The following is a 9,614-nucleotide window of genomic DNA, read 5'->3' as shown; positions in this document are numbered from 1 at the left end:
TTGAGCACACTTACTTAACGAGATGCTTAAAAATAATTTTGTCACGGAATTGACTGATGGGCGACAGATAGGCGAGTTTTGATCAACGTTTATCAACACTGGCACTACACTAAATGTCGTAATAGCACTCGATTTCCTTGGTAGAATTTAGGGCATTTAACAAAGGTAGTTATAGAGTCTTTGATCGACTTAATTATAGATTTATGTTTTCGGAAATATTTAAATTCGTTCAAAAAATCTAAACTTCAAATACAACTTCGTGGAATGAAACAGCAGTTGATGACATATATGTTGGACAGAATTCAACAGTCCTTTTGAGTGATGACCAAAAATATGAAAATCAACCAAATGACTGACTAGTCAAGGATGCAACATCAAATTATTTTGAAGTACAATCCTTCAAAGCCAAGTTCAAAGTCCTTATACATGATATCATCTTCAAAGACAATGATGGAAAACCTGGGAAGTAGTAGAATCGTCTAAATCCGGTCAATCAAATCATTTCACAGTCGTTTGACTGGAATATTTGAAAAATCGATATCAATTTTAGAGGGATAAACTATTCTCAAATCTTCATTTTCATCCACAACTCTGATTGGTTCAATCCAAAGCCCTTCATCACCCTCCATGTCAGAGTTGAAATTCTGTTGGAACATTTTCTTGATCAACTCTTCCATAACGTACTTGCATTGTGCGATACTGACTGGTGATGATATTTCAATGAAAACATCACCAACTGAAGCACCGATCTGTAGGGAAAAGAAAAAAAGGGAATAATTATGAAATCTAGTCTAAATATTTCAACAAGCAACATGCTGAATGGACCTACCTGATGATGAAAGCTAGATAGCAATAAGGAGAAAAATGAAAACAATCAGTCAGACGATATAGCGTTTTGCAAAAATGCATAACACATTCAATTTTATAATTGATTGTTGATGGGGGAAGAGGGAAGGGGAGTAGGGAAAAAATAGAAATAGCAAGTTCCAGTTGCAAAAATCAGTTTTATTGACAATTTAATCATGCTTAATGGTGGGCAAATGTTTTTGTGTGAAAAAACAAAGAATGAGGGAAAAGTCAAATGACAATCTGCAAAAACAGTAATTACCAGCATATTTCCGGCATTTTCAGCCGGAAAAGAATTTTTCTCAAAAAAAACAAACTCGGTCATGTTTTTAGTATTGCGAATACGCATCTTTCTGCAAAAAATCAGACAAAACCGGTTTTTCCGGCATTTTCGGCCAGAAAAAAATGTTTTTCGAAAATCAGGCTCCGTCACATTTTAGGTATTGTCATTTTGCATCAGTGTGCAAAATTTAATTAAAAAATATTAAGCACAGCTCATTAAATTCAAGAAATACTGTCTTTCCGGCGAAAATAGGTTGTTCCGGCGATTTTTGAATAGTTCCGGCTTCAAAAATCAAATTTTTTGAAAATTAAAACATGCTTGATGGTGGGCATTGCTATTAATAATGTTTTTGAATGAAAAAACAAGCAATTTTAAGAAAAAAATCCAATGAAAATCCAGAAAAACAGCGATTTCCGGCATATTTCCGGCATTTTCGGCCGGAAAAAAATTTTTCTCAAAAATCGGACTCGGCCATGTTTAGGGCATTGTTAATACGCATCTTTGAGCAAAAAATAAAATCTCGAAAAAAAACAAAAAAAACAGTTTTTCCGGTGGAAAGTTTTTTTTTTCGAAAATCGGGTTCCGTCACATTTTGGGCATTGCCATTTTGCATCCTTGTGCTAAAAATCAGAAAAAACTGATGAGCCAATCTAGAGAAAAGCTGGTAACAGACGGACGGACGAACTCCGAAGTAGGTCCAAAAACTCATGAGGGGAAGGACGCTGCGTAACGAGGCATAAGTGTACCTTTTTTTACATCTTGAAGTTAGGAAAAATCAATTTAAATGATTTCCAGAAGTTTTGACTGAGATTTTGGTAAAATCTGAATCGAGAAAAAAAAATAGGTTCTCCTCTCTCTATCTAAAGCAGGAAAAGGTGAACATTAAAAACACACAGTTTTGTATTCGACGTCTCGACGGTTTGCCTTTATCAAGTTGAAACAGGTACTATACTAGTATCGGAAAAAAAAAATACCTTGGTTTTTTCACCATTAGTGATCGGAGGCAACGAAATGACGTCACCATCTTGATTTCGAACTGAAGCTATCATCTCCTGTCCATCCACCAGTTCAATAAACCTTCAGAAGAAAGTGAAACAAATTGATTAGAGATCTATAATAAGTAAGGCTTGCAACCACAGACGGCAGCGACCTGAGCACTCATCTTTCGGTAGTTATTTATCCGAAGGTAGGTAGGGTTCCACTCTTAATACTCCTTCTCTTAATTGCTGAGTAAGGAGCAGAGAGTCCTTAAGTACCATTTTGTACAGTGTACGAAGTCTTTGGTTATGATCAGACCGAGGATTGAACCCGCGACCTTGCGCACCGTAGACGAATGCTCTACCTTTATACGCTCCACTTCATTAGATCATAAAGATCTACTAAAACATAAATCCTAGGCTGCTGGCATCCCCTGACGGATTCGTGCTCTTATACTATCTGCGGTTTTGTAGAGGTCTGCGAATCAGGCTAAACGAGTCCTTGTTGATAAATTCAGGTAAGCCCCCTATTGGTTGTCAAATGTCATGAATAGGTATTTGAGAATTTCTTCGATATTTTTCGCTCACTCCTCAAATCAACAAACATCCGTTACACTTCACAAAAAAATGTCAAGCAACCTTTCGCATCTGTTATATGAAATAGGTCTCGAGAGAATGAATATCCCTTACTTGTACAATCCAGTTTTCGGTTGTCTTTTCTTTTTCTGCTTCAATGCATCTCTTTCATCTTTCAGATTCTGTATCAATGTTGTCGCATTGCATTGTTTCTTTTTCCCTAATGCATGGATGACAGTCTGACCCACATGCGAAGCTTTGAAAACAAGCGGGAATTTCAATCCTGTTGCATTATGGGTTGCAATGGTAGCACGTGTGCGCATGTCACATTCATTCTCGTGAAGTTTCGTCTGTAAAGAAAGAGAAATATAATTTAAACCTGATTTTAGCATCACTTTTGTCAAACTTTCAGTTACCTTAAGGGAACAAATTTTCGCAAGAACTAATTTCCGTAAATTCGACCATTTTCCATCGAAAAATTTGAAAAACGCTCGGAAAATAAAAAATAATCTCCAAAATAGGGCAAAACCGCGAAAATTAATTCCAAAGTCATTTCTTCCATATTTTTTTTCGACCGCGAAATTTAGTTCCCGCTAAAATTAGTTTCCTTGAGGCAGTGCCGTAGGAAGCATTTTCATATTGGGGGGGCTGAAGTTTAGTGACACCGCAAGGGCCAACCATGGTTTGGCCCGAGGGGGGAAATTTTGAAAATTTGAGCTCTAGATTGCTTAAAAATACACTCAAAACATGCACATAAGGACAATTATGACAAATTAAAAAAGAAAAACTTTGCATTTTGCAAAATAACCATTTTTGAAAAAATTATTGGGGGGGCATAGCCCCCCCCTTGCCCCCCCAGTTGCTACGGCACTGCCTTGAGGTACACTGATAATTAGCACGGACCCAGTGAATATAGACAGGTACGAGCCGGGAAGTATCTTATCCATTTGGTGGACTAACTTTCTTGGGGTTTTTCTTGTTCTTTATGGTAAAAAGAATATTTTGAGCTTCTGGGCCACCTGGATTTCTCACCTGGGTATCCATAATGGCGGATTTTTGGTCATGTGACCCCCGTAGGCAAAACTGAAAATTCTTCCAACCCGAATATAGGCATATCATATATCAATCGATCGGAAATTTGATACTGATTAATTTTGAGATACAAAGTTGGGTCTGAAATCTTTCCTATCTCGAGATATAAATCACTTTCGTTTTCTCAGGTTTGGCTGCAGTTGTAGGCGGGCTTTCATGGAGTGAGGCAATTCTTTTAGTCATATCTCAAGAAATATGCTTTTAAACATATCAAAACTTTATGTGCTCTTAGAAAAGGCACTAAAAATTGTTTGTGCAAATTTTCAAAAATTTTGAAGTAAAAATGTGTATTTTACAGACCAGAGTACAATTTCCTTACCGTCGAAAAAAGATCTTTTTTTCTCAAAATTTAGACTGGAGTCGTTTATAATGCGTGTAATACAGTAGTATAGGCGTTATATGATAATACGATAATTGTTACGGGATAATATTAGTTTGTATAAACGACTGGAAGAATCCGGTGTTCCGGCCTTATAGAATCCCCGGCTAGCTACGCAGAAACTTGCGTAGCGAGAAAACAAAGGGTTTTTTCTGAAAACAAAAGAAAGCTTTTCTCGGACAGGGGTGCTTCCGTAAGAATTTGGCGCGCGAAAGGTAAGGAGAAATTAATTTTTGATCAAGCAACAACAAACTCTCAAAACAAAATGAAAGACGAAAAATAAAATAAAATTTAACACACAACAAATCAACACACTTTTTTTTTAAAGAAAATTTTTTTTGAGCGGGAAGAAAAATTATAATTGCAATATTGACATGACACTTTTCTTTTGTTTGGAGTTAGTTTAAAACAAACGAGAAAAATTTTTCGAGAAAGAAAATTGTTGTGTGTTCTGATTTCTCTTTTTATGTATTTCGACCAATGGTGTGCGTCTCGATTGTTTTTTCTAAACCAATTAAATCGATTTACGAAATCAAAACAAACCGTTTTTTTCCGAACAAGCCCCCTAGATTTTTTTTTCATTAACAATAGCAAAGCAATATTAATATGAAGCTTTTGGCTTGCACAAAGGTTTCTAGACGACTAAAATTTGTTCCCTCCATTACTTTTTGTTTTATTTCTACTATATCTGAATTAGTCTTCTAGCTTGCTAGACTACTCAAAATTGGCCTTTTTGTCTGAAATGAATTAGTAAAATGATGCTTAATAAGGTTTAGAGCCACTCGATTCTTCATATTATATTCGAGAGGTACCTGGGAAATATATAAGGGCTAAATGTGTCTGGTCAGCACTTTATCAGTATGTTTTTTTGGTAAGATTTGATCCAAAAAACGGTGAAACTTCCAAGCTATTACTCAAATATTTGACAAAGTCTCTCATTGTATCTCGACATTAAACAAAGTTGAACCTTATTCTTTAGTTTGACACATGCAAAGAATCAAGAATACATGTAAATCGCTGTGTGTATTTTACAGACCAGAATTAAGTGCTTCTAGGTGGTTATATTACCCTAAAATGTTTAGACTTACCATGGAAAATCCGGAGCTGGAGAATCTTACTGAGTAAAATCCGTCAAGATCCTCTAATTCCTATATCTTTATTATTCATGCATGTAACGAGAAATCTGTGTAGCCTGTCTTTGAGACTTCTGTCCACCCTACGACCATCACATGGTATGGGTTGGTCCTAGCAAAGTAGCATTTACTTTTCATTAAGTGAAACACAGCACCGAGTTGGAGTTAGTCCTGATCTCCTAGACGACGGTCAATACTTGGTACACTACTGCACCTTCACATGGGATAAATCATAACTGGACGTCTATCTTCCATGGTGTCTTTGTAGCCGCCTGTATTTTAAAATTGGTATAAAAAATCCGTTGATATTCCATCACAATGCTATTTCTTTGAATTACTTAGGTAAAATGATTGATAGATAGCTTGATAGTTTGAAAATCTATATATTAATATGCTAAAACGTGTGTGTTTACAACGTTTTATAAAAAGTTTTCGAAAATCTAACAAAGCTCTACAAAGCCTCCTCTTCATGGCGTTGAACTTTTTTCTCCTTTCTTTTATAAAATCAAAATCTTATCATCAATCAGCAGCAATCCTTTTTCCGTTGGGTTTTTTTTAGATGTGATTTGCTGGATTGGGACATGCAGCGTGCGACGCTGCGCATACGGCTAGTTTCTCTCAAGTCACAAAATAATTATTTTCAATTTTTTTTATACGCTGAAATGGAGAATTTCAACTGTGTGTATACTTTTGAATCACTTTTGTCATTCCAATTAGTTTTTTTATTGACTTGAAAAAAAAAAGGTATGCCAAAGTTGTGAGCCTGTGTCATAAGAATATCATAATTTGAATCCTATGCTCTCAATCCTATATACTCGATATTATTTCATCGGAGTTTAGAAAAATGACGATGATTTCGCATCTGTTATCTTTGTTATGATATAGATAAAAGACTGGAGAAGAGTAGAACAACAGAGACTTTGTGTAAGTTTTGACGTTGTTAGCAAGGTATTCCCAAGGTAGATCATCAAAACCTATTGTTTCATTTTATGTTTTAACGAGGCGGCAACGAAGCTAGCAGTGCTTACGAAGGAGAAGGATGTCCCGTCGTTTGTTCATGTTCTGACAAAACCTCATGAGGGGAAAGGAAAATGGGATCACCGTCATCAGCAAGCCATGTCCGAAACAAATAAGAATTTTAAAATCAAGATTGCTTAATATTATACTAAGATTTTTGTAAGAAAACGGGGATATTTTGGACATGTAGCTTAAAGCATTATTTTGTATGGCAATAACTTCTTTAAAGTGCTTTTAGTTAAAATTCCCACAGTCTGACTTATTCAACTAGCTGAAGGCGTTGTGTTGCATTCATGTAGTTAAAGCGGATATACAATGATGCATTGGACCATTATACGCCTCTTATAATTGTAACAGTAACCAGAATAGCCCCAAGCAGGTTCACAAAAATGGCTCCATCACTAGGCTTCCTACAATGGCCTAGGATTATCGCCTCTCGAAGCCATATTAGGCCGACATTTTTTGGCCCTACAGACAACACAGATTCTAAGCCCTCTAAATCTCGTTTCATGCATGAACAATAAAGATAAAGGAATTGGCGAATTTTGACGGATTAACTCAGTAAATTCTCAAGTTCGCGAATTTCTGTAGTAATCCAAAGCGTTTTAGAACAAGACAAGCTCCTAGAAGCACTTAAATCTGGTCTGTAAAAATACACACTGTAACGATTTACATTATTCATAATTCTTTGCATTAGTCAATCTAAAGAACAGAAGGTTCTCGTTTAATGTTGAGATGCAATGAGAGAATTTTTCATTAATTATTTGGAAATTTCACCGTTTTTGGGATCATGTCTTACCGTAAATCATAGGTACTTATAAAGTGCTGACCGGATACATTTAGCCCTTACTTGTTGCTAAGTACCCCTCTGAGTGAGATTACGAATAAGTGATTGGTTTTAAACCCTATTGGGAAACATTTCACTCATTCATTTCAGACAAAAAGGCTAATTATGAGAGAAAAAGATCTTTTTTCAACGGTAAGGAAATTGTACTCTGGTCTGTAAAATACACATTTTTACTGCAAACTTATTGAAAATTTGCACAAACAATTTTTAATGCCTTTTCTAGGAGCACATAAAGTTTTGATATGTTTAAAAGCATATTTCTTGAGATATGAGTAAAAGAATTGCCTCACTCCATGAAAGCCCGCCTACAACTGCAGCCAAACCTGAGAAAACGAAAGTGATTTATATCTCGAGATAGAAAAGTTTTCAGACTCAACTTTGTATCTCAAAATTAATCAGTATCGAATTTCCGATCGATTGATATATGATATGCCTATATTCGGGTTGGAAGAATTTTCAGTTTTGCCTACGGGGGTCACATGACCAAAAATCCGCCATTATGGATACCCAGGTGAGAAATCCAGGTGGCCCAGAAGCTTAAAACATTCTTATTAACATAAGGAACAAGAAAAACCCCAAGAAAGTTAGTCCACCAAATGGATAAGATACTTCCCGGCTCGTACCTGTCTAATAACGTCAAATGAACCAAATGACTTTGCGATAAAATGTTGTATTAAGTAAGCTCCAGTTTGAAGATCTGAGATTTATCCGCAGATCACGATCACTCCAGTTACCACTTTTACGAAACCTAATAGCTCCAATATTGAATTAGGTAAACGTTAGGGGAATTTTGGTGACAGCTATCTCCGGAGAAAGCTAATTGGTTAATTATGAAAGTTTAAAAAAAACTCACCGAAATAAGCATTAATCTCGCAATTGGCTTCGAGTTTTTAAAATCTAATTTTCAAAAGCATGCAGCTATATTCTTTAAAGAAGAAAAATAGGAAGGGATAAAAGTAAATAAAATTCATACTTGTAGGGATAAGAAGTTTTTGAAGACAGTTTCATCCGACAGGTCAAGATTCTTTATGACGGTGCAACACAAATACGGGCGTACGTCTTTCACGGAGGCGTCACATATGACACGCTTCTCATCATCCGTGTTCGGAGTGATCACGATACGTCTGACGTTCTCTTCTGCTTCTTCCTTAACCGGTTGATTCTTCCCTTTCTTTCCTTTTTTGCCCTTCTTACCCCCGTCTCCACCACTCTGCTTGGCAATGTATTCCAGTATAGCTCTAGTATTGCACTGTGTTGTCATCTTACGTAATCGATTATCTTTCAGGGGGTTCCCTTCAAGTTTGAGCGTCTTCAAACGTTGGCATTGAGACATTGAGTGTGGTACTTCTTTCAACTTGTTTTCGGAGACGTCAAATAATTTCAGCGCGGGAAAAGTGTGTAGATCGTCAGGTAAGGTGTTTATTAGGTTATTGCTGGCGTGCACTTCTAATAGATGTTTTAAGGTGACTAACCCTGTAGGTAATTCTTCTAGCTCATTGTGTTCTATGTGTAAAATACTAAGATTAACAGCCCCACTTAGATCACCTAAAGACGCCAACTCGTTATTAGATAAATTCAACGTGTGTACAGTACCTAAATTTAATTGCTCTGGTAGACTTGTCAATTTGTTAAAAGACATATCAAAGAATTTCAGCTTCGGTAAATGATTAAAGAAATCTCCAACTTTTTCAATACTGTTCCTATGTAAAGCCAAATTGATAAGATTTGTTAATTTCGCCATATCATCAGGGATCTCAATAAGAGAAGTATCTGAAATCTCCAAATAATTCAACGCAACGAGCTCAAAAAGTTTGTTAGGTAATTTCATCTCGTTTCGTTCCAGTTTGCTTGAGATGACGTCACCATTTAAATGCAGCTCATGGCGCCCATCATCTGCAGCTTGTTCGATTTCCTCCCAACTTTCCATTATTTCTTTTATTTTTTTATTTCTGTATATTGTTATTTTTGTACTAAATGAGATAAGAGTAAAAATATATTAATAACGAAAGGCCTCGAAATATATAATCGGTAGTTTTCAAGAATGATTTTAAAGGTTTTATTTTTACATAAGTGTTCCCGTTTCATATCAGACACATATTTCATATCAGGACAGTGTCTGCCTAATGTTATATTATGCTGATATAAGCAAAAATTTGTTTTTCTTTTCCTCTTTCTGCCCAATCTTGCTCCACATCTGTGTCAATCCAATGTGAAAAAACTTGTTAATTAAAATTGACGAATAAGCAAACGATATCACTCTTATTAAAAAGCAAAACCTTTAAAATAGGGAAATAACAAACAGACAACTTATTATGAAATAACCTATCAAAGCCGGGAAGAAACGCCCCAACAACACCCATCAAACTAACATCCAACGTGCATCATTCAAATAACGATATATGGACGTTAAAACAACATTGCACGTTAGCTAGAATAGTTGGAATAATATGTATATACCTTTAGA

General features: G+C 35.9%; 1 protein-coding gene across 1 annotated transcript; it reads right to left on the bottom strand.

Annotated features, from left to right (window-relative positions):
- Positions 1-200: 200 nt before the first annotated feature.
- LOC136803614 (leucine-rich repeat-containing protein 47-like) lies at positions 201-9,118 on the bottom strand. The gene is made up of 4 exons (XM_067060336.1): positions 8,124-9,118; positions 2,797-3,032; positions 2,104-2,206; positions 201-749 (listed from the first exon to the last, which is right to left on the bottom strand). Exons 1-4 carry the CDS (start codon positions 9,075-9,077, stop codon positions 504-506), a joined length of 1,539 nt encoding a protein of 512 aa, XP_066916437.1. The 5' UTR covers positions 9,078-9,118; the 3' UTR covers positions 201-503.
- Positions 9,119-9,614: the final 496 nt, after the last annotated feature.

This window comes from Clytia hemisphaerica, unplaced genomic scaffold (assembly GCF_902728285.1).
Source record: "Clytia hemisphaerica strain Z4C2 unplaced genomic scaffold, Clytia hemisphaerica genome assembly, whole genome shotgun sequence".
NCBI classification, from domain to species: Eukaryota; Metazoa; Cnidaria; class Hydrozoa; order Leptothecata; family Clytiidae; genus Clytia; species Clytia hemisphaerica.
This window is presented reverse-complemented; position numbering and strand designations above follow the sequence as displayed.